This window comes from Sphaeramia orbicularis, chromosome 13, assembly GCF_902148855.1.
Source record: "Sphaeramia orbicularis chromosome 13, fSphaOr1.1, whole genome shotgun sequence".
Lineage (NCBI taxonomy): Eukaryota > Metazoa > Chordata > Actinopteri > Kurtiformes > Apogonidae > Sphaeramia > Sphaeramia orbicularis.
In genome coordinates this window covers 1,352,150-1,378,380 of record NC_043969.1, presented here as the reverse complement: position 1 = coordinate 1,378,380, position 26,231 = coordinate 1,352,150, and the positions used below count along the sequence as shown (strand labels likewise).

General features: G+C 37.8%; 1 protein-coding gene across 5 annotated transcripts in view; it reads right to left on the bottom strand.

Moving 5' to 3' along the window:
- bcas3 (BCAS3 microtubule associated cell migration factor) overlaps positions 1-26,231 on the bottom strand; it is a 521,508-nt gene that overhangs the window by 485,710 nt on the left and 9,567 nt on the right. For all 5 annotated transcript variants that reach the window (XM_030152118.1, XM_030152121.1, XM_030152122.1 and 2 more), the window contains exon 6: positions 10,113-10,194. In XM_030152118.1, coding sequence (XP_030007978.1) covers positions 10,113-10,194 — 82 coding nt within the window. The remainder of the gene's footprint in view (positions 1-10,112; positions 10,195-26,231) is intronic.

Below are 26,231 nucleotides of genomic sequence, written 5' to 3'. Positions count from 1 at the left end.
AGACAAAAATTTGAAGTTGTCATTATTTATACACATAACGTAATATTTTTTTCACATCAAACCGAGAAGAAAATATGGAGTCATTATTTCTTGCAGGTTATTATTATTATTTTACTGGAGATCGTATTGAACCTGAACTAAAATGAGTTCCACAGCCTTGACTGTGGAATTTTTGCTCTTCACAAATTCATCCCAAGGAGCCGCATTGGAACCTTTAACCCCTGGGCCGCATGTTTGAGACCCCTGCACTATACTGATACTGTATGCACAGTGTCTTTACATGTTTATAGACTATGGTGTTAAAGTTGATCTTTGACCTTTTCTATATAAAAAGTTATCACTTCATCATCATATTCTATATTTGGGTGAAAAATTGTCATAATGAGTCCATGGATTCTTAAGAGTCACCGTCACATTGACCTTGGATCAGATGTGGAAGCAACAAAGCACAAATAATTTCAAACTGTACTTGAGTAAATTTGTAATACTTCAAATATTTATTCTTCAAATAACTTTCTACTTTTACAACTAAAATTTCCAAAACAAGCTTGCTACTTTATTTTTCATTTATTTAAGAAGTAAATGAATAAATTCAAGCCTACATAAATGGGACATTAACAAGTATAAAAGACGGCCCCAGAAGTTTATATTTAAAAGACATGGCCAGACAAAAACAGACAAGAGGTTTAACTGTGGAGAAAACCTGTCCTCCTGAAGTGCACTGACAACTAATACTGACATGGATGATGTGAGATTCAGTAGCTTTTCACAGAAACTTGGAGAAATTCTGAAATACTTTTTTTTTTTTTACTTTTACTGTTTGAACATGTGTATATTCAATACTTGAGTTTCACGTGTGAGTGAAAATCTGTATTTTACTCGCAAGTTCTACTTGTGTAATGTACTTTTGCCACTTCTGATCAGTATAATTGTACCAAATTTGAACACAGTCCCCAAAGGTATTCTTGATATACCACATTAATTAAAACCAAGAAAATTCAACAGGTGCACTCTCCCTCAACCCCGCTGCCGTCATTATTACCTCCACCAGGAGGTATTTGTGATCACTTTGCTTTGTGTGTTTGTGTGTTTGTGTGTTTGTTTGTTTGTTTGTTTGTTTGTTTGTTTGTTTGTTTGTTTGTTTGTTTGTTTGTTTGTTTGCTTGCTTGCATGCAACTTTAGTGTAAAACTCTTCCACCCATCTTTCCCAAATCTTCCCCACAGATAGGCCTAGGCCCTGGGACCAACCCATTACATTTTGGTCCCAGTAGGACAAAGCCCAAGGTCACAGCAAGGTCACAACATCTACAATTTTCCATCTGTCATCATTGAGCAATTTTCCAAAATTCATAAAAAATTCAAAATGACTCCGATTAGCCTCCAATTTGATCCACCCGTAGCTTAGAACAATCTCTTGTATCTGGAACTAAATTGTCCACATCCACTGTGGAATGTGGACTCTGTGGACATTTACATTGAACATTGAAAATCCCATTTACCACACATTTAAAATTAGAACTCAACTAATATTGATTGGAATTGAATCTAATTTGACAGACACATGACTGGTACCACGCTGCAACTGTTTCTGCTGTATGGAACAACCTGGAAACTGTTGAATTTAAACAGAAATAGTCGATCCACACATGCATATCGTTCGGGGTGCTTGGCGGAGGTTAGCGTTCTCTGAACACTTGTTAATGCTAGTTTTGGGGGTTTTTTGCCAGTTTTTCCACTGGAGTTAATTTGATAATAAAGACATCTTAAATGTTTCATAAAAGAGCGCCTTGGGGTTTTCTTAGTTTCTTTTATGTCTATATGTATCATTTCCAAAGACCACCTGAAATTAACTCATTTAGGGCCCAGGAAGTACTCCTACTCAACGCTGACTGAAACATATTGAGACAATATGCTTACTGTCCAAACATCACAAAATGGTATCTACAGAGTGGGAACTACCAACTCCAAATCTATAGAGAAAAAAAATGACATTGAAACTGACCTAAACTGAAAAACAGGACAGAGAATGCAGCACATATTATTATATGTATTCACATTTCCTCAATGGTCATTTGTTATCATTCTGTGAACAGTGTGGCTTCATTTTCTAAGACAACGGAAGCCCAAAGGTTGTACACTCCAGAGAGGATGGGAATAAATACATTTACTGCATGCATTTCCTTCTCTATTCTAGGAAAGGGGAACCTTGCCTCATCATAATCAACACCTATTTTAGGGTCTCTCTAAGTCCGCCCACCCACAGCCTTGCATCACACACAATTGGCCTTTTACTGCCTCACCACAGTGCAACACTGTTTGCGCACTTGCAGATTGCAATCAGTGTCCTTCCCTCCAGTCATTCATATTTATTTTCTGCTGAGAGAATTGCCCCCCTCATGTGTCGGGGATATCTGCTGCTTCTTATTAATGTGGTTTGCTTTCATCCACTTCCAGGACTCTTCAAATGCTGCCATTGTGTGTTGTTGAAATCTGCCAAAAGAATGGAACATAGACGGAGAACAAAAACCCGATTTTCTCAATGAAGGGGTGGGGTGGGGGGGGTGGGGGCATAAACCGGCAGGGCTATAGAGCAGCTGTCACAGTTCTGAATGACACCTGCAGAGATGAAATTCAAACTTCATGTCTGGAAAGCATCTAATCATTGAGACAACCAAACCCTTTACACCACGGCTGTTAGGATATACAACCGATATTTATACACCATATTCAACTGTCTACTAACGGAAAGGAGCAGTGAAACACAGCACAGCGTTCGTACGTCATCACTCTGACTAGTTCACCATCTGCAGACATACATTCAGAGCTTTTTCATTGTTGTGGTAATTATTATTATTATTACAGAAACTGGAATGGATTAAGGACATGACTAGGGGTGTTAGAAAATATCAGTTCTACAATATATCACGATATTTCATTTCACAATACTGTATCGGTATTAAAAAGTACTGTATCGATATTTTTAGAGCAGATATGGCCGAGGTTCATTTTTGGTTTTTGTTTTTTTTATTGTTTATATCTTATTTGTTATTATTTAACACTGTTTTATTAAATAATGGTTATTTGAAGCCTCCTAAAAGCACTTCTGTCTGAGAGGCAGATAGTTCATTTGTTGGGATTGCACAAAAACAATGTACTGATGTTAGTTATGAACTAATAGAAAATGAACATTTGAACAGGATCTTAAACTGTAATGTCTGTAAAACAGAATTAAAGTTTTAACAGAAGAAAAGTTTGTGATACAGCACTAGACCCTGTTGCAATCAAATAAAAATGTATTTAGTATTTATGCATATTTGTGGTATAATTCAATTCTTCAAGGAAATAATCATTTTAAAAAAAGAAACAAACAGAATATTGCCTTTTTAACAGTATCATCATACATCGTGATAAATCGTATTGTGATCCTAGTATTGTGATTTGTATCGTATCGCTAGATTCTTGCCAATACACAGCCATAGACATAACCTGACATTATTGATTTACCAAACACCACACTTTCTATTAGCAATATTAATCATATGATTGACTAAAAATAAGTGCTATTGCATTTTGATTGATAAATTAAAATACATTATTTCAAACTAAAGCTGTTGCCTTTGAGGTATGTACTAAAATCTTACTGTGTGAAGGGGGGGGGCAACAAAGAAAGAAAAGAAATCCAACTTTACACTTTGCACTTTTGTCTCTTTGAACTAATTGTCATTAAAGGACTCTTTCTTAAATTCTAACTCCAGCTAGTTGTGGTGAGGCAAATAACGGATCCTCATCCAAAAGCTGGATCTGTCTCCTCCAAAAATATGTTCTTATTCTACGGGACATTTCTGCCATCATGCTCCAAATGTCCTCTTTTATATGATGTCAGGATTGTCCTTATTAGGGTGTCCCAGTAGCTGAGTAGTTAAGGGCTTCAAATGTGAACCACTGTGGCCTCAGTTCACAGCAAACTTCCCTCAAAAATAAAACATTTTTACATTGCAAAAAACTTGTGCCTTTGGATCCAAAGATGAAAAAGCAGCACAGTGGTTCAACCATCTGCGTGAGTCTCTCATAACTTGTTCGCAAAAGCATTTAATATGTGAATTGAATATGTTCATGCTGTAGTTGGAAGAAAGCAACAGTGCATTAGTCACAATTACAGCTAAATATATGCAGATCTGGAGAGTCCTGAATCTCTTCCTTCAGACACTGAGTGTGTCCTCTATACAGCTGTTTGTCCAACAATAACTCACATTGTTCTCATGGCACGGTTTAACCACAGTCTGTGTTTCACACTCTTCCACCTATTGACAAAGACAGATGGGTGGCCCAATTAAAAGGAAAACCGGAATGAATGAGAGGAGAAACATAAAGGTAGATGCTTCCACACAGGCGCCCTGCATGCTTCAGTTGTGCAGCTAATGTCCAATCACGCTCTGTGGCATGTAGAAAAGCACAGAGCAGGGCCTGTTGTTTCTGATATTGGATCAAGAAGGCAACAGGAAAAGATCTGAGTGACTTTGAAGGAGGGTTCACTGTTGGGGCACAGACGGCTGGAGTTCCAATCACAAAGGCTGCTCAACCGGTCCATATTTCAATAGGACCAGTGACTACAGTAACATCTGCATTTGGATCTGATAGATGCCAGTGAACAGACACAAACTGAATGTCATATGGTTTTCTGTAAGTTTCAACTAGTTCAATTTTAGGCCTATTACAAGTCCTGTTACACTGGGCCCAGGCTTTGGGGATGCTCCCAGTGTGAATGCAGGACAATACTGGTTGGCATCAATGCTCGGTGTTACCAGCAGAGGCGATTTCTCACAGACTGCAAGGGAAGCTCAGCTTCCCCTAAAATTACGAAAATTAAATGGTCAAATATGTATGGCTGTGTTGACATTTCATTGACTCCAAATGTGTTGGAACACGTTCATCTCACAGTTCGTTCAGAATCAGCTTTATCACAAATCAGTGGACTGGATGTTGTTCACTTCTCCTCCATTCTCGTGTCTCTGTTTTCTCATTCGACCTCTGCTCAGTGCATTTGTCCGTAGACGCTCAGCGTCCATGTACTTCAGTGGGACTGAGTGGAACTGGTTTTTTCATTACCTCCGAACTGGACGGTAATTGGATAAATGCCACCATGTTGTCCCGCCCTTGGACGCCCGGCGTCTCTTGGGGTGAATGGAGCTGTGGGCGGATCTCGGCCAGGTTGGACACCAGGCTTCCGTGTGCTGATTGGAGGATCAGTCGAAAGGCTGAATCCCGTTTGATTGACAGCTGTTTTCAGATCTACTCCTTCACTGACACAGTTCAGTTTAATACCGTCGCACATTCTGCTGTGAAATCGAGAGAAACCACTACCAAATTACTTGTTCATTTCTTGCACTGTAAATAAAACACACTCATTGTACTTCCTTGTTTCAATTAAACATCATTTCAACATTTTCTTGTTTAGTTGGTACGATAAGATCACTGACCATTTTCTTAAAAAGGAACAGAGGGATGAATTTATGTTTAAATAACTTGACTTTTTTTTTTTTTATGTAAGCCGACAATGAGCTTCCCCTCTCTGAAAGATGAGCAGCCACCACTGGTTGCCAGTGATAGAATGTAACAAAGTATTTGTACTTTGTTACTGTACTTAAGCAGTGTTTCTGCTGGTAAGGTTTTATTGAGGTGCAGCATCACGGCAAAATCCTTGTCACCACACCATACATTGATACAAAAAATCATCACCACCACATTAGACTTATACATTTGTATAATATATAACAGACCTTGGGGCCGGTTCTGGGGGGCCCTCAAAGTTTGTGAAGTTTCAGGAGGTAGGGGAAAGTTAAATGAGCTTCACAACAGCAGGAGACACAGAGGAATTACTAATGCGTGCTAAGTTTCACTTTAACTTTGCATGTACCCATTGTGAGGTATGCGTGGCACAGACCGCACCGCCCCGTATATAGCCCCCCCCATTGAATAAGTAGGACAGAACCCCCCCACCACCACCACATGTCAGGGTTTAACCGCTCTTAACAGAGCACAATGTTTTGAATAGTTTTGCAAGTAAATAAATGACTTATAGATATATGTCGTCTAAATTAGTTTAACTTAATGGTAAATTAATGGGTAATACTTAGTAGATAACTTGTCATCCACAGAATTATAAGAGTATTATTAGAGTGCGTACAGTATTGCAGAGAGCACATACAATAAGTACACCAACCTTTAAAATACACATATAGCTGGTTGTAATCACAACAGCAGTGACATGGGTAGAGGCATAAGTGAGTAGATCTACATTCTGTATCAAAATGCCACAGCCCAGACATTGACGCAACCCACTGAATGAGTACTTTTACTTAAAAAATACTTTAAAGTTAATTTAGAAGTAAATACTTTGTATTTAATATTCCTGATGTAGTACTTCTGCTTTTACTTGAGTGTATATTTTGCAGGATATTTGTACTTCTACTTAAGTACTAAGCTTCAGTAATTCCCCCACCACTGGGTGTTACTGGTGACTTTTTATACCAACTTTGTATTTTTATGGTTTCCCATGTGACTCCAACTCCTTTGGTCCTTAAGGCAGAATTTGTGCAAGAAAATACATGAAACTGAACTGCTCTGGAACATGCAGTGGCCTGAAACAATTTCAACTGGGCTTTCCTTTAATTTATCTAACATCAGGATTATTGAAGTCTGGAGTTGTTTTATCCATAAATTATGCAAAGCTGTTCCAGTAGAGTTCCAGAATAAAATGATATACCTGGGAACAAAAGGTATACAACCACCATCACACAACCAAACAAACAACTTCTGTCATTTCTTTTACATTTCACCACATCGAGTATGAACATACCCTCTTTCTTCCAGCTGCTTCAGATTAGTCGTCTCATTTTTACTTTCATAAAACACCCTGTAGTGCAACATGTCCTCTAGACACAGTATGTTATTGGTGGAGAAACTAGTGCATCTTCCTCTATTAAAAGTCTGTTGCAGTATCACTAGAAGCCTTGAACTAAAACCATCTCTATTTTTTATGTTCTTTGGATTTGAAAAAGAATTAAACAGCATATTCAATCGAAAAAACACTTGTGACTCACTGAATAATTAATGTTAACCTGATGATAAAATAAGTTGAGGGTATAATTCCTGTTATGCCTTTCTACTGTTTATCAAACTGAAGACAAGGTAGGATCAGAAGAGACTTAAAAAGTGAAGGTGAAGTAAAGTTCCAGCTGAGCTTTGGCAGCTATGATGTGTTTGCTTCAGAAGCTCACCACGACGACCAAGAAGAGGCCAACGCTAATCGTACACTGTCTTTACCATCAGGATGAGACAGCACAGAGCAGCCTTTAATTTTAATGCTGTAACACCCCACAAGCAAAGCTGCATAAAGATGACCCATAACAAATTGAAATTTAGTGCTGAAGTGAAGTTAAAACCAAAGTTCTGTGTTTTTCCCCTAAAGGACAAACAATTACAGTGAAATTACAAAGCAGCTAAAATTTCCTTAGGGGGTCAAATGAGTGTCCATTTTTGTCAACAAAAAAAAAAAAGGTGTCATAAATGCATAGAAGTGTGTGTAAATAATGCTAATCCATTTGTGCACAGACTACTGATATTCTTTGACAGTGGAAGCTCTATTTTCATAAATATTGGATTTGGAATAGCACGTGGATGTGAAAACTTTTGCTGGTGGACGGACGTGACATTACCCATGATGCTCTGGTCAGTACCAGCACTTTATTAGGAATAAACTTATAGACTTACTATTGATAATTCTGCTCTTCTTCATAAATGTTGCTATTGTGGATCTAAAACAATCCCAGCTGACACAAAAACACTAAATGTGTCAGTGGACGGATGTGACATGGTTGTTGTGGATCCCATCATACTGATGCTCTGCAGCCATGTCAGCGTTTACACTAATGATCCCTGTGCAAAAACTAGGAGCACTATTATTTATTCTATGGTTTATCATCAGACTAAAGAGGAAAGAACAATCTAGAATTGTTCTTTGTGTCTAAAAATGCTTCTTATTGTAAAACTGTTGATGTAAACAGTGCTGTGTGCCATTCTTCATGTATGTATTGGTGGAACAGAAGTAGGATGGATCAGCATCATACTCCAGATTGAACCTGTACAAATAAAACATGTGATATGGAGGAGAGAATCTGGGAAGAAAAACTGGGGAATCCAAAAGAAGAGAAGATTTGTGTTTCAGTTAAATTCAGTTCAAACAGAACTTGGCCATTAGTGACATGAAAATATAGCATTAATTGTGCTGAAACTGGACATTTTTGAGCTGAAAACATAGTTCATATGAGCATCAACATGTTGAACAGAACTGAAATCCTGTCCATTTGAACAACTGTCATTTACCAACACAAAGTTCCTTTGGATTCACTGAGACTGATTTGATATGCACAAAGACACAAATAAGACCTCTAAGCACATTTTAGTCAAAAGACAAACACAGTCAGTCAGTGTTGTGCTGCACCATTGCACAGTCAGCTGTGTGACAAGGTGAAACCCACTGAGTTTCAGTTTACTCGAGCCAAGCCTGCAAACTTACAGTTGTAAGCCCCAGAAGCTGGAAAGCAGGCCTGTAAGCTCTGATTATTTTGTTACATGTAAACTACCTAAAACACAGACTGCCGGCTTGAACAGAGTTTATGGCTGTATGGTCCCATCAAAAGAGTGGTGTAACGCAGGGAACTGAAATATTATTCCAAACGCTACATCCACCAGCCACCTGTCCTCCACAACCAGCGCTCCATACCATCTGAACTTTTGAACTGCCCCATGATTTAGCGTTGCTCCTGTTTTTGAGCTTGCTGCCTTAAACTTTTTTTGATACAGCTCTAGTTTACTCACTCTTTGCTATTGTTTGTCATCACAGTTTCTGAAAGTGATTTGCCTTACCAGTCTAAGGAGGTATAAAAGGGGCCTTGTAGGGGTTCACTGCTTTTTATTTTGCTCCTCATTTTTTTCCCCATTTTGTGGTTACCTATAGGCAGCTTAGTTCTTTCTTTTTTTGAATTCGCAGTCTGAGTTTTTTTCTTCTCACTGTGGGGTTTTTGTTCATTATTTTGGTCTTGGAGATTCCAGTCCCTCATTTGCTTCTTTTTCTTTATCATTATTCAGTTCATCTCACCAAGTAGTATTTTTTGTAAATGAACATATAGAATATTCTTCCAATTCAGAGGCTTCCAACAGTTTTTATTGTATTAGCCAAGGCTTTAAAGCAAAACCTTTTCCCCTCTACTTTGTGCTTTTCTTGACACTGAGTATCTACAGCACATATACACTTGACATTGTTATGATAATTATCAGATGTATCCTGTGTAGTTTTAATAATCAAATTCAAGTCATTCCGCGCAATGTGTGGTTTTAAATAATTATCACCCGGATGAAAACCATATGCATACGATTTGACGACATAAGACTCTACATGTGTGAGTTGTAGAATCCACCACAGTCAAGTCTACAACAGTGAGGCTTACGCCCTCGGGGGCCGACAGCAAGAGTATATCCATGAAATCCTCTGCTATATATAAATCTATCCATGATAATTGTTAGACAATCGATATGAACTCAGTTTGAGCTACATTGACCTGATAGTGGCAGAATAATGGTCAGAGAACCAATTTTTCCCCACAGAACTCCACCTAGTGAATGAAAATGACACCATATGAACTCTGGATGGTAGCCGGAAAATGAACATTTGTAAGACAATCAATATGAACCGCATTTTATCTCAATCGGCTTATTATTGCTTGAATTACGTCCAAAAAACTGATTTTCAACTAAAGCGCCCCCATGTGGATGCCTTATAATACTCTTAGAGAGGCTGAAGTCGATAGGGTCCACTATGTTGGTTATCAAGGGAGAAGAAATCCAACCAAATCTGTCCCAGTTATTGTGTTCGCACGAAGGATATCCGGCAGCGGCAGATCCAGCGACGTTCAGGGTAAAACCATTATAACCCCGAAACTCGATTTCGGATATAATTATACATGTATGGAACATCTAATATGAAATACTATGGTATGATGGTAAAATGGCACACTGGATAAAGGAGGTTATGAACTGACACATAAGATACTCACTGATATGAGGAGCGGGAAGGATGCGAGCAGCTCGTACAGGACCATGACGCACTGAGAACAGCTCCTGGGCTTCACCTGCCAACTGAAGGAAATTACTAGAATTAACAGAGAAATTTACAGCACAGAAAACAACATTGTAACGCATTAGAAAAACAAAAAAACTAAGGCCAAATGTGATCAGGCATCTAAGGATTTGTTGACCTCTATGGTCACACAGGTTGGTTGCAGTATCATCATGAATGAATGAATGAATGAATGAATGAATGAATGAATGAATGAATGAATGAATGAATGTTTATTTCAGTTAAATACAAGATACAAAACACACACATATAAAAAAGACAACAAAACAAAACACCTACATATTAAAAAAGAAACAAACAAGCATAAAATTAACACATTTTGTAACTGAAAAAGGAAGAAGCTGAAGCCGGAGGCTTATTTCTGCTTCTCCTATTTACACCCTTAGTCCATCATCTATTAATTTGATGGAGAAATCTGCAAATGACACTGAATTGTACATTCAATCACTTCTGTACTAGTCTAAGTTTGCATGGCTGTGATGAAAACCAATGCATTTCAAAATGATCAGTATCCTGTATTGTAACTGTGTATTCTCCTTGACAACCAAGACAGTAGACTCAAACTGCACTTGTCCATAATAATCATAAAATGAACTTTCAATTAAATCATAGGAACAAAGAATTAGATACATGTATATAGCAGAATGCACTAACTACACAGTCCATCTTTTAATATTGTAACAATTAACATGTTAAACAACAACAGAAAGACATAAAGACAAGGTTGTGGATTAGTTCATACTGTATGAGAAATAATGTATTCCTGCTCAGTGAATGCAAGTTTTCATAAAAACAGATGCAGGAGTCAGGGGGAAGGACGGGAAACAAGGGCGTTCTGGTGGTTGAAGTTTGAGCCAAACCACAAAGTAAAATCTACCAAGCACAGAATAAAAGGCCCAGTGGCATCGCAATTCAATTGAGCTTCCTACACTTACTCCATCAAAGCCAGTAAAGAGGGGCTGAGAGTAAGCATTAATGCCAAGTAGGCAGTAGTCCATGACGCCGGTGTCTCAGTCTGACTGTGATGGCGGAAGAAACATTCTGGCTTGTGATCTTAAAACCACTCAAAACTATCTTCAATTACAGATTGAATTATTATAAAAAAATACAAAGACAACAGTCTTAACAGAACATTACAGAACATTACTACCAATTATCACAAAACACAATGGGTTTCATCCAAGAATGGGTTCATATTTGTTTCTGAACTTTTCCTATCTTTTTTTTAGTAAGACAGAGTAAAATAAGCTGCCACGTCTGATTTAGTAAACGCTCGTACCTACAGGAAATGTGTAAAGGACGGATCTGCTTACGTATGATGAATACCACCTACGTCACAGAATCTCGCAAAGTATGAACTGTATAGGTTTTTAAAGTCAGTCATAAAAGTAATGAAATGTACAATCACTTAGAGGAAAAACTTAGACTGAAATAACAGCATATATATAAATTATTTGTAGGAATGGGCAGTTCAAGGTGCAAGGATAAATTGCCTAAATGTGTCTCTCTGTAATGATGTCTGATCAGGATCTGTCAACAAGACCCACAGCAAGGAAAAAACTCCATTCAGAGATACAATATCTAATTAAAATACAGGAACCTAAGGTCATGCAACAAAAGTTAAATGGAGCAAAGCCACAAGAGGTGAAACAGAATTAAAACTAGAAATAGTGATGATCTGGGGTTTGTTTTAGAAAAGCGGAGAACAATATTTAGTATTCCATGGGCTACCAACTGATATCACTATTACCTAACTGGCAAATGGAAGCTCTGAAAATACCTGTTGACTGACAGAGGGCTGTGGCAGGTAAAGGACGCTAAGTTTGGTGACTAGTGTAAACTCTGAAACATGTCACATACCAACAGATATTGTTCAGGCCTAAGAGACTGGGGGCAATAAACAAAAAACCAAACTGCTAAAAGTAAGTATCAACCCCCTTTGATTAATACTTTATTAACATTATAAATGGAAGAAAAATACAGCAGTAGCTGTGTGTTTAAGACTGTGTCCATCTGTGAGTGACTGTCTTTGCATTTAACATAATAAAACTCATGAAGTAGTTTCACAGAAGTACACACCTGGCCTGTACATGTCCACAGGCTTTAAACTACATTTGGGGATCAACACTAAGGGCTGTCACAGAGGTTTTGAAAGTTTGCTGCATTGTCTTTATTGCAGAGGATATAGAAGCAGACTGTAAGGTACTATAATGGATGTGTGTGTGTGTGCGTGTGTGTGTGTGTGTGTGTGTGTGTGTGTGTGTGTGTGTGTGTGTGTGTGTGTGTATTAGGCTTCGTATGTGTATGCAGTGTCATTGTATTAGGTCAATGTTCTGCACAGCTCTTGGGAGTGTCTGGCATGTGTAATGGCACATTGTTCTAAGCGCAGAATGCCCCACTTTTGTTATTCTTTTATGCGTTAAATTACAGTAAAACCTGCATTATCACTTTACTAGTGCTTTAATCTGTTTGTTTTAAGTCTTTAAACCCATCTGAGGGGATGATCGCTCTTTTGTGCAATTAGTAGCCTTTTCAAAGTGGCGGATTTGGAACTGTTTTATTCAAAGTGCTTAAGGCCAAGCGGCGGTAGATTAACACTGGACACACGAGCAAGTTATACAAGCACTGATAGCAAGAATTAAAAAAAAAAGGCCGGCAGCAGGGTAGGATTCCTATACAGGCAAATGGACCTGCTATGGGGAATAATGGAATTTGCTGGATTAAAATGAGACGAAGGGAGGGCCGGAGGTTAATGCGCAGGGTTGTTGTGCATTACCCCACTGCTCATCCTCGCCTTACATGGCTCTGTGTGACATCCACAGCCATCAACAACATTCCCACCATTACATTAGTGGCCTGGCGTGTGCAATATGCCAAATTGCTTTTCAAAGTTGCCCCCCCACCCCCCCCACCCCGCATGCAGTTATTCATTATATTCATATCATTTGAGAGTCGGATGTTTTTTCGCGGAATGGTAGTGTCTGCTGTTCTGTTTTAATCTCTCAAATGTAATGCCATAAGCTGTGAACAGATATCTGGGCCATATTCACAAGTGAGTACAGCAACCAACACAGGGCCGGACATATGGGAGGGCTGGAAGGAGCAGGTGCTTTACGGAATCGGAGAGTAACAGGTGCCCATTCAGGGCTTCGGAAACATGCTGCATTCCAGTGAGAAGACTACATAAGCCACTACATTTTATGCAATCAAATTTGATTTACTGATCTAATATTTTCAGTTTTCATGCAACTTTATAGATCTTTTATTTCCACTACTGTTTTTTTTTTCTTTTTCCATAGGAGTATCTATTTTGTAAAGACAATTGAGTTATCTCAATTCAACAAATGCATGATATCTTTACACTTATTACACATAGGGATGTAACGATTACTGGTATAACAATAAACCGCGGTAAAATTGCAGACGGTTAGTATTACCGTCTAAATTCTAATTATCAGGATAACCGTGTTTGATTACTGCGCTTTTCCAGAGAAAACGCCTATGTAAAGATCTGCTTTTATGTCAAATATTTGAGAATAGTTTTAATTTATTACAATTTTAATTTTCTATACCTAATATTTGGGACCAATATTCACTTTCAAAGTCTTTGAAAAGGTTCGTTAAGCATCTGTGTGTTATTTATGCAATAAAGTATATACATTTTCCAAATCAGATTTTATATATTTTTTTCTGTGTTTTCTGGCCTTTTATGTTGATAGAGTAGGTTAAAGTGAAAAAAATAATAGACAGTTGATATAAATGAAGTTGTGCTGAAAAAACAGATCCCAAACATGGGTATAGTAAACATTTGTTTATATAGTATATAAAGGCCAAATCAAAAGGACTGAAAAATGGCCAAAATCGGCTCAGACCCCGAAGGGTTAATATTTGAATGTTTCTGCAACAGAAGGGACAATGTGCCAATTATTTTATTTGGTTTTTTTTGTTGTTGTTGTTTTTTTTGTTTTTTTTTCCAAAATACAACTTGGTTAAATTATTTCAGTGTGTGTATTAGTACTTTTTGAACATTTTGAGCACAATTTCAACAATACCGCAATAATAATGATAACCATAATATGAAATTTTCATATTGTTACATCCCTAATTACACGTATAGTCCTCATTGTTTATAATCATCATCCCCTATGTGTTGTCGCTGCACAACAGACGTCACAACCCATTTTTGTCTGCTTACATACTTGGCTAAAAAACAGACTCTGATTCTGTTGTGATTTGTGAGTTGAAGCTTGAGTTTGGTCCCAGATATAAACAAGAACATAGATCTAAGAGGAAACATTACTATCTTTACTGAGACACTATATATTCACTCTTTTGGCCCTAACTGTCATGACCACATTATCACATGGCTAAAAAACAAAACTGAAGCAGAGGAGGCGATGTGCACCTGAGTCTCAGCACTTGAAGCACCAATTCCAGGGCACAAGAAAACTTTGAAAACAGATACTGTGAAGATAAATCGAATCCAAAGGAAATCACACGTCTCACATTGCCTTTTAGCAGGAAAATTTAAACAAATATTCAAATTTATAATGTTTTTTGATCAGTTCTTTAGAATGCAAGACCTTACATGATTTAATTCTCTTACTCTCTACAGTCCTACAGGCTATAGGTAGACTGATCATGGACTTTTAAAGGCCAGGTAACAAAAGCCAATCAAAATTTACTGACAGACATTAATACATATTGGAAGTCATCTAAATACTCTTCATATCTTGAAGTGAAAATTCAAGTCAAACTAATGAAAACCTAGATAAATAAATGTATCTTGTTCACCGAATATTAAAGCATTAAAGCAACCTAAAAAAAAAAAAAAAAAAAAAGACACAATCCTCACAGCTATTTGTATTATATGACCCGTCATTTTCCCAGATAGAAGGTATTTCCAGTAGGAAAGCCTGAGTGGGTTTTAGCCACAACAACAATGAAACTGTGCTGATGACAACAGTATGGAAAAGCCAGTGCATGTCACTGTGTCTATTTATTTAGCTTGGTTTTAAAGAAATATTTCAGCATGTTTAGTTTGCTTGCTTTTGTTTTGTTTTTTTAATTTGCTTTTATATATATTTTATTCTATTTATTATATTTTATCATTAGCATATTTTACTTGTATTATTAGGATTGTTCATTATCGATCATGTTGCTGCTACAAGTGTTACTGTCACTTGTGCATTTCTCTGTGTACTCCTATTTTGTGAAAATAATTTTAAAAATATCAATGGAAAAAAAATTGTTGGAAGAGTTGGTTATAAACAAATAAAATGTGCCAACATCCTATCAGAGGTGAGGCCTTGCACACCACAGCCATGGAGCTTTTAACAGAATAAATTATAAGCAGTGGATAAAAGAACTATCAGAGTGCATGGGACTAGAAAGACTGACTTACATTACCAAAGGAAAACTGGAGGAATTTGTACAATTATGGGAACCGTATATGAACATTATGATATTTGGAAAATAGGGACATGTCATCCAAATTATCATTGTTTAATTTTATTGATTTTATTATTATTATTATTATTATTATTATTATTATCATCATGATTACTGTATTTTAATATTTTTATTTTTTTTTCTACATATATGTACACAGTTTCGTAAGAATATATGTATGTTGTTTATATATATATATATATATATATATATATATATATATATATATATATATATATACATATATATTTATTTATTTATTTATTTATTTATACATCATTTGGTGGAAGTCTACGTGGTGTAAATGGGTGTGTGTATGAGTGTTTATGTTGTTTTGATTCATCTTTGTTATGTCAAACTTAAATACCAATAAAACTATTGTGGAAAAAAAATAAAAAATAAAAAAAAATAAATAATTTAAGCTCAACACTTGCAGATTACAGTTTCAGTTGTACAACCATGTATAAATTCCCTCAGTCCACACCTATGATTTCAGACTATGAATGTTTTTCTAACAACGCTTCAGCATTTCCACTGACACAGACACCTTTGTTCCGAGCAGGTCGTTTCACCTCAACACTTCTGCAGACGGACAATTGGTCCATAACAGTCTGCCTCTTATCAGGCGGCGGCGGGTGACACCTCTCCAGACGAAGGCAACAGTAATCTCCTCGCCTAAACACCTCTGTCAGCATCCCTACAACCAGTCAGTGTCCCCATCTCACTAGTGTGTAAAAGTGTGTGTGAACACGTGCGTGTTCCTACTCTGCCAGGCCATTACAGAGGGTGTTGGCTTAGCAACTGTCACAAACACTTCACAGCCACTCAAGAGCCAGAGACCGAGGCACCTTCAGTGCTTACTTAAAACCCTGCGAAAAAACACAAGCCAGAAACATCCTGTAAACGTTCAAAACTCAAAGAAAAACAGTGAGGAAGTGCAGGAAGTGACAACAGGCCGCGGCGCACTGACTGAAACAGAATCAGTGTGGACCAAACTGAAGGCAGAGGAGCCTCACCAAGCTTCTATTTTCACTGGGTGTGTGTAAGTGTGGCTCAAACTGCTATAATCCTCTGCTTCACCATAATAACTGCAACAGAAAACCTGCCACATCCCGCCGACGTCTGTGTGTGTTCACGTATAAAGTAAAAGTGTGTCCTTTAACCCGCTGCCCATGACTGTTTACAGAGAGGCTGATTAAGGACTTTGGTGTGTTTAGATCTCACAGGATGTATGTGAAGTTTGCATGTTTCAGTGACAGCCTCTACATGAAAGGTGATACCCGGTGAGCGAAGCCTATGTGGGTAATTTGTTAAGTCGCCAAGCAGACAAAATGTTCTAATGATTTTCCAAGACCGACTCGGAAAAAAATAAAAAGTCAGTTTCCAAAATAAGATGCTCATGCGTCTCGGCAAAGGGTTTTGAGGTTTAACATTATATGAACTTATTTGAGAAGAAAGACAGATTTATTTTTTAGAAAAGAAAAGACAAACTTATCCATTACTGATATTTTACCCACTTTATTTATTTATTTTTTATTTTCTTTATGATTAAACCCCTATGGTGCACATGTGACCAGTAAATATCTTAATAACAAGGTCACGTTAACCCAAAATCCCCCTGTAAATTATATTCAGGAAAATTAAACCACCTCCATCTGGTGGCCACAGGTCTAATTACATCAGACGTACACGAACAACTTCTAAATGTAAAACAATGTGTTCAGTTTTTCCCTGATGGATGTTCGAGTGTGTTATAGGTATGTAAGTGCAGCAGTAAGTGCAGTAAGATGAAATGATGTAAACCTATGAAACCTTTACTGAAGCAGCTGAAGGGACACCTGATCCCACTTTGCCTGTGAAAGCCACATGACTGTCTAAACGCTCTTTTTTTCTTTTGTTCACTACAAAAGTTCTGAAATGGACTAGTTATTTCTTCATCTTGCGGTTTAGGAAGACATGACCTATGACATGTGAAGATCTAATGGTTTCTGTCCACATCACCTTTTACTGAGGTAACTAGTGTCTCAGAGGTTGTATCTCTAGAGATTCTACTTGATAATTAGTTTAAGTATTTGTTCATAAGGTTAACTTATACAACAAAGTGCATTTCTGTCGAATTAAAAATAAAAAAAGGCAAGAATTAAAAAGAATAATACATCTGAATCCCAAAAGTTATTCACTGTCTGTAGTTCATAGTTGTATCAGACTACATGTATCGTGCTAAAAAAGTGTTGTTCTTTATCTGCTGTTGCAATGTGACGGACATGCACCACTGTACATACGTGTGTGTATGTAGTTATACAATCTACAACATGAAGATACACTTAAAGATTGTTAATTTGTCAGTTTTAGTTTGTTCTACTCCTTTTTTATGCATTCAACATTATCTTCAGACTTGAGTCACAGTGGGTCAGAGCGCTTTTAAGAATCATTACATGGTCAACAACTCCACCTAGTGGTCAATAATGTGTCACTGCAACAACAACTTTATTAACTATGGTATTGATAAAGCACATCTCCATTATTATTAACCTTTTGATGCCTAAATTATGAGAACCTTAGTCAAGATTTTTTTTCCTGAGTGTTTTTATTTCTCTTTAGGCATGAAAAAAACAATGTGATTAAATGTCCACTCAGTTGGACACCATGTGTTTCATTTTTGAAGCAAAGAAACGTGTATTTAAAACACAATATCAGAAAGTGATATACTGTGTGAAAACTATGAAACATAAGCATTTTTCATGCAGCTAATCTGATGTTTTCTCACATTTTATCGCACTCTCATACTAGTTATTACTCACTTCATGGAGATAATATGCAAAAAAAAAAAACTTTTTGTTTAAGAAAAATGTTGATTACAGTCTAATAACAATTAGCAACTGAGTTACACTCAAATATGCAGATCAGGTTTATCAAGAACAGCAAAGTTACAGTAATGGTCTGAATGTCAGTGTATGGGATGGTGCATAAGTGTCCACTGTGTTGGCTGATATGGAACTAAAACAACAAAACCCATGAATATACAAGAGAACAGCTGGAAAATAACTGTCTACTGGAGTGAGCGCTACGCATGAAAAGGGTTAACAAGTCCATATCAGTCACATCCAGTTTTTATTATGGTCCTTACCAGTGTAGTGAACTGAATGTTTTTGTGCAGTAGTTCTGTATGAATGTATTCATGTCTCTCTTTAAATGATTTACTGATAAAGTACTACAGTATCTTCACCCTTTAACCCCATTATTTTTCTTAGTGTTCCCCTTAACTGTCTACAATAAAAAGCCACTTATGAGCAACTTCTGTTTGCAATATTAAAGAATATTTAATTGTAATACTTATTAAATTAAAAAACAGATCCAATCCCTGTTTCTCATCTTCATCTTGCTTTAGCTGCACGCAAAGAAATAAGTTTGATCGCTTGTGAGAGCTAATGGTATTAACACTGACTGACAGAAGTTCCAGCAATAGAAAAACTGTGTCATCATCATCATAAGAAAATCAATATCGAATTATTATTTGTCTAGTTTGCAAATTGTCATGCAAATTGCAGAAACACAAGCCCTCTACACTGGTTCCACCCGTTATTAACAGCAAAGACAGGCCAATTGTAAATAAGAGTAACCTGAGTGCACGGTTCAACAGTCATTTCATGCAGCATGTGACACTGCAGATAAGAATAAAAGTGCAGATATGATAGCAATATTTACAATATTAACATTACTTGTCCTTGTATGCTTGTATGCTCATAACATGACATTTTCAGACCAGTCACAAGCTGCGAGGTCATCAATGGCCTGGCATATTTCAATGCAAGGAAGTCACCTGATGAAGACGACCTTGGCCTACCACTCCTTCACCTCAGCGCTCCCATTATAGCAGTCTCGCTTACACATTTATTTAATACAACTCTTATATCAGGGAAAATTCAATCAACATGGAAGACTGCTCAGGTCATTCATTCATTTTCTGAACCCGCTTTATCCTCACTAGGGTCATGGGGGTCGCTTGGAGCCTATCCCAGCTACTTATGGGAGAAGGCGGGGTACACCCTGGACATGTGACCAGTTCATCGCAGGGCTGAACATATAGAGACAAACAATCACTGTCACATTCACACCTATGGGCGATTTAGATTAACCAATTAACCTATCAGTGCATGTGTTTGGATGGTGGGAGGAGCCAGAGTACCAGAGAAAACCCACGCAGACACGGAGAGAACGTGCAAACTCCACACAGAAAGGTCCCACCCCCATCGACTGGTGTTGGAATCGAACCCCAGACCTTCTGTCTGTGAGGCACCAGTGCTATCCACTGCACCACCGTGTTGCCCAGATCATACTGTTGCATAAAGGTGGTGATCTCAACAATTATTAATCATTTTCTTAACTTTGTCAGCTTAAAATCTTAGAATCTTTAGTGAACTCAAAGCTATATCATTTCATGGAAGGTAATGATGTCCTTGAACCACAGCAGTCAGGCTTTAGACCAGACCACAGCACAGCAACTGCTTTCAATCACCTGCAGACCGCTGTTTTTTTTGTTGTTGTTTTTTTAATTAATCTTCAGTTCTAAAAAGACCAAATGTGTCGATTTAACCCTCTGGTATCCCATCCAGCTAGGCCCTTACTAAGCACCAAGTGTGCCTTTTCAGCACACTTGTGGAACAATGTCAAAAAAATGTTCATACAGTTTGTTTTTAATTCTTTTACGCTTTTTTTCTATTTCATCAACTTGAGCCATAAATAAAAATATCAAATACTCAATAACTGTCACATTTTTTAACCCTTTAAATGCCGTGTTTGTAATGTAAACAAACCATTTTTTGGATGTAAAAAACACAAAAAATTTATTTTTTTCAGTATACTACATAAAAAGTGGATCACGCATTATTTGATTTTTTCATCCTGGCATATGTCAGTGATTAACTCCAACATCAGTTAATTTGCATTATTATTTTTGGCGCTAGGTCAAATATTCAAAAATACTAGCATCTGTCACCAAGTGTGCCAAAAAGGCACACCTATAAATCAAACTATTAAATATCATATATTGATTTATTTTTCTGCTCTAATTTGATTTTATTTCAGTAAATCCAGGTCAGCCCTAATCATACAGATCAAATGTTCGAAATAGTGCTTTTGAGGCACACTTGGCAGACAGATGCTAGTCTGGTCATTTTCTTTTGTTTACAATGTGCATATTTTAGTTGGTGGCCAGAATTTTAAAGATCATGCAAAAATGAACAACTTTTGAATTCTAACCTTATTTAAATTGTGAAAAATAACATGAAGTTTTTTTAAAACGAAGTGCAAAGTGTGCCTAAAAGGCACATCCGGATACCGGAGGGTTAAAAAAAAACAAGATCAACAGAGGCTCCTAACACCATCTATGCCTTTCATGGTGATATACTTACATACACTTCAGCAACACAAATATTTAGCAATCTGGCTCAATAAGTTAAAGGTAAGCTGAACTACAAACTCACATGTAATATCTCAGTCAGAAATTGAAAATACAAGTTGGATACTATTACCACAACAAAGCATGCTTGTCCTTTGAAAACAGGAAAACCGTTATGCAATCCACCAGTCTGCCAAAATCTGACGATGGGGATGTAACCCCATGCTGCTGCCATCCCCCTGAAACCACTTAAGGCCTTCTACAACAGTGCACTACACTTTATTACCAAACATTTCACCTAAACTCTACAAAAAGACGCTGGAGGCCCCTGTCGTCTAGGAGACGCCTTCACATGTTCATCTACAAGGCCCTGTTATCGAAATTATTAAACACCTTTAGTCGAGTACAGAGATCTTCATTAATGCACCAGATCACAGGAGATGCTGACGTTAAAGATTTCTTAGCTTTGTTCTGTCGCCGTCACTGAGCTCAATGAGAAATAGTGACATTGCACTTTATCAACTTATTTTAGTTATTTATTCTATTTCTTTGCTCTATTTATTATTATTGTGACTTCAAATTTTTGCATTTTATGTTCTTATCCTGGTTGTTATCCCAGACTGTTTTCACCTTCTCTGGTTTTTATTGTGTTTTATTGCATGTTGTTTTTATTCATTTGATCGTATTTATTTATTTTATTCTTTTACTTATCCATGCTGCTATTACTGTTGAATGGTGGAACACTGAGCGCTTTTTGTCCTGTCTTTTTGTTCTGTCTGTACGCTCGATCCAGTACCTGTCTTACATGTTCAATGTATGTCTTGTTGTAATACCAAAGCAATCACCTCGACTGCAAAACAAATCTACCCACAGGTACAAATAAAGGAACTGGGGAGGACTGGTTTCCAGTATTTCACACCATTCTGAGGACTTTCAACACAGTTTGAAACTAAAAACTATTATTCAGCTGAGCCACTTTAAAGCTCTATCGATGCCTACTTTAATTTTAAACAATATATACTGTTTTTAAAAAGCTGTTTTTGATTGAATCCATTGTATGCGTGTAAATATCAGAGGCGGGTTATTCCAGGTTCATCACGTCAAAGTCCTGCCATGTAGTGGTTCCAACCTGTTCACTAAACGCAGGTGACTCCACTAACTATCCCATCTACGTGGATGAGGAGTTGTGCTCATCAAAATGGGCTATTGTATTCAGGTGTATTCTATGCAAATGACGGCTTGGTCTAAATGAGACATACTGAGAAGATAAAGAAAAGAAAATGGAATGGAATGAAATTTCCAGGGTGGGTTAAAGTTGACTGTAGATACAGGCTTAAAGCAGCTCCATCTCCACTTCCCTCTTTCATACTTATGATCACTTGACGTGTCCTGACATGTTAAATCATGTGACCAGAGTTGAACTTTTGAACAGGAATGCAATATTTACATTACATGATGACATGTGACCTATTCTAAAGCTATTTATGGATGAAACTAAATCACACTACCCACACACAACACAAGCTGTTCTCTAATTATGCTACAATACACATATGTCACAGTCACATATCACAGCAAGATTTAATTGAGGCTAGAAATGAAAAACATGTTCTTATTGACAGGTCGAGGTCAGGTTGTTGCCCTGCTCAGTATATACAACATGTGTGTTCCCTTAAATAAAAACATGAAGGAGGAAAAGGGCTTTTCCAAGGGTTTAGGTCAGGGGTGTCCAACTAGGGTGACCAGGTGTTTACGAGCCACATGTGGGACAAGGAGTGTGTTTGTGTGGGACAATGTGGGACACAGAACCGTAGTGCTGAAACAAAGTCTAGATTTTTAAACAATGTGCATCTTATTGTCGAGCTTATAAATATGAATAACAACAATTTGATTTGGTTGCACACACTATGCATATTTTTGCACAGGGCATTTATTTTTTGCTTTTTTTGCACAGGTTTCAACAGCTTTTTTTGCTTGTAAAAACGAAAGAAAAAATCTACTTGTAAAAACTCAAAAAAGAAACCTCAAGTTTCAAATATTGTAATTAAATACTTTTAGAAAATCAGCTTTTTTTAAATTTGAGTACATGTTCTCAACCCTATAAAGTAAACTAATCTATGTGCAATTAACCAAAAAGGCATAACCGACAACATTTTAACAGTTGTTTCCACTTCCAGACAACCTGAAATTACTTGAACTAAAAACCTTTGTGTATCCAAACACAGAACAGTCAAACATTTAGCCTTCTAACACAGTAATACAAATACAATAAGAAAGTAAATATCCTGTGGAATTAAAAAAATAATAATAATCCACCTACTTAACAAAAGCATATTTTGTTACCTCAAGTCCCTCAGTTCAAACTGGAAACTTAAAAATAAGTCAAAGGGAATATGGATCAAATCTAACAAAACATCACACACATACAGTGTCATACTCGCCTCTGTGCGCGATAGAGAAATAAGTTTGACATAGTTGGCAGAGTACCCTCCGTCGATCATCCCACACCACTGTCACCCATGTATAAACATTTTCCCATTCTTTTCTGTAGCTGCATCTTCTTTTTTTGTGTGGAGTTTCCATGATTTCCGCCAATATTTACATGGCGACGTCTGAGGGTTTTCCCTGTGTTTTCTTTGTGTCAGTGGGCGGAGCTCAGGAGGACGCCGATGACAGGTTGATGGACTCCTGACCCCACATGTATGTTGGTTGACTGACAGCGGACACAGCCAATGGTGATGGCGCTGTCTCCGCTATAAAATGAAAGTCATGTTTGGAGGAAGGCAACTGTCCTGCACTTTGGAGAGCCAGAGCCAATCAAATGCGGGATATCGTCTCAATTTGTGGGATGTGGAAAAACCGGTCATAATGCTGTGCAGTCCCGCACAAAGTGGGACACCTGGTCACCTTATGTCCAACCCTGGTCCACGAGAGCCACTATCCTGCATGTTTTAGATGTATCCTTCTTCCAACACACCTGATTCTAATGATGAGCCTATCATCCAGCTCTGCAGAAGACTGATAATGACCGTCAGGTGTGTTGGAAGAGGGAAACATCTAAAACATGCAGGACAGTGGCTCTCCAGGGCCAGGGTCGGTCACTCCTGGTTTAGGTCAAAGTATGCTGTAGTGCTACTGAAGTTTACATTTCGTTCCCTAAAACCATCCCAAAACAGCTGACACCTGGACCTGACCAACTGAAACACCCCCACATCATAACACTGCCCCTACAGGCTTATACTGTCGGCACTAAGCATGATGGGTAATCAGGTAATCGCCTCATCCACCTCTCTTCTCACCTTAATGCATCCATCACTCTGAGACGGGGTCAATCTGGACTCATCAAACCACAGATGAGTTAGATCGCAACAAACTGTGCCCTTTTCTGCCTGTAGACTGCTCATCAGACACACAACCTGTATATGTTGCAGTGTGAACCACGGAGTGCAATAGGGCATTAGTGACTTCAAATTTTTTCAGATCGACTTATTTGTCAGTAAAGTCAAAGTGGAGTCGACTTGTCGTATGATGATGTCATCACATTGACAGCGGAGGAACAACACAGACACACAGCTGATCAACAACGAGCAACTTGTACTGACGTTCACTGGAACATTAACAATGTACAGGAAAGAGCAGAAAAAAAACATGCAAGACACCAGCATTAACAGTCCTTCTCAAACCTTTAACCAAAACAAAACATAGGGTAACATCTTGATTTTTTTTTTTTTAAATGAAAGTGAATAACATAAAGTGGGAAAAAGTTAAGACGGCGGCAACCAAGACGCTCAGCATTTTAGAGAAAAGAGCGCATGGCCTTCATGAAATAAATGAACAGAATAATCCAAACACACTGAGAGCTGGATCTATTAAAGGTTCGCGTGTATTAAAACATGTGCAAACTCATTGCACACGCAAAAAAATGTACAAACTGACTCACTAACGGTGCGCACTAAGGATTGCGTCTGTCAAAGGTGCAAAATAGTGCATCTGCATCAGTTAGTACATTTGACACAATGAACACTAAATATGGGGCATTTACAAAAGTTGTGCATGTGCTGGGAGGAGAAAATGTAAATATATTAATTTAGCACACACAAAGTGATGTATCAAACCTGAAAGCAATGTTGCTGATAGAAACTGTGTCTGTATTGAACACGTCTCAACAGGAGGCGCAGACGGTTTGGATGGGTAATTGCGCACACATGGAAGTGGTTAGGAGACAAAGAAATGATGAAACCAGATGCAGAGAACGCATTTTTCATCCTGGTGTGAACATTTTTGAATTGACGGTAGAAAATAATAAATGAGACGTATGCACCACACACACACACACTTGTTTTACAGAACTCTTTTCCACTCTTGATGATTGTGATTAAATATACACACCGACATTAGGATACAGTGAGACTAAATTATGTGTGCCTTACAATCATTCAGTCCATTCAGTTATTATTCAGTGTTGGTGGTGCTTACATCGTTCACAGAACATTTTCTAGATCACAGTCAGTTTAATAATCCTACTCTGAGTCGTCTTCTTCCTTCAGTCTTGCCCTTGCGCTAGTGATGCGTGTCGAGTTTGTTTTTTTTTTCTTTTTTTCCAACCCGCTTTGTGGAATTATTTGACCCGAATAATAAAAGTAAAGTGACATTTTTTGGACCTCGCACCAACCCAACCCGGGTCTGCTGATGCGCACGTTGCACTCCATGTTCTCATGTAGAAAGATGAGAGTATCGACATGCGCTGAACGAAGGCTCGCGCGCTGTTGGGTGATGGAAGGGAGAGGGAGAAGAACACACGACTAGTCGACTCCTCCAAAGTAACGTCGACTTGTGCCACAGACGTCGACACATCGACAAACCGACTTTTCAGTTAATGCCCTAGAGTGCAACAATCATATTCCTGACCTAAATCTGTAGAAATAAGCAGAAAATATGGACTCTCTGCATTAATTTATCTCTTCGATTAGGGGACGGACATGCATTTCCCATCTTGCACTAATTTGAAGCTAGAGAGAAACTGTGATGTCTAGCTTCAAAAACTATGTCCTTCATTATCTTACAAGCTTACCTGTGCCATCAGCAAGTCAGCATCAAGTTAGGCACACATCTAACTGGGATGCATTTTGTGGCAGTCAGTGGTGACAGCATCTACGCAGACCTAGCGAAAGTCAAACATGCCTATGA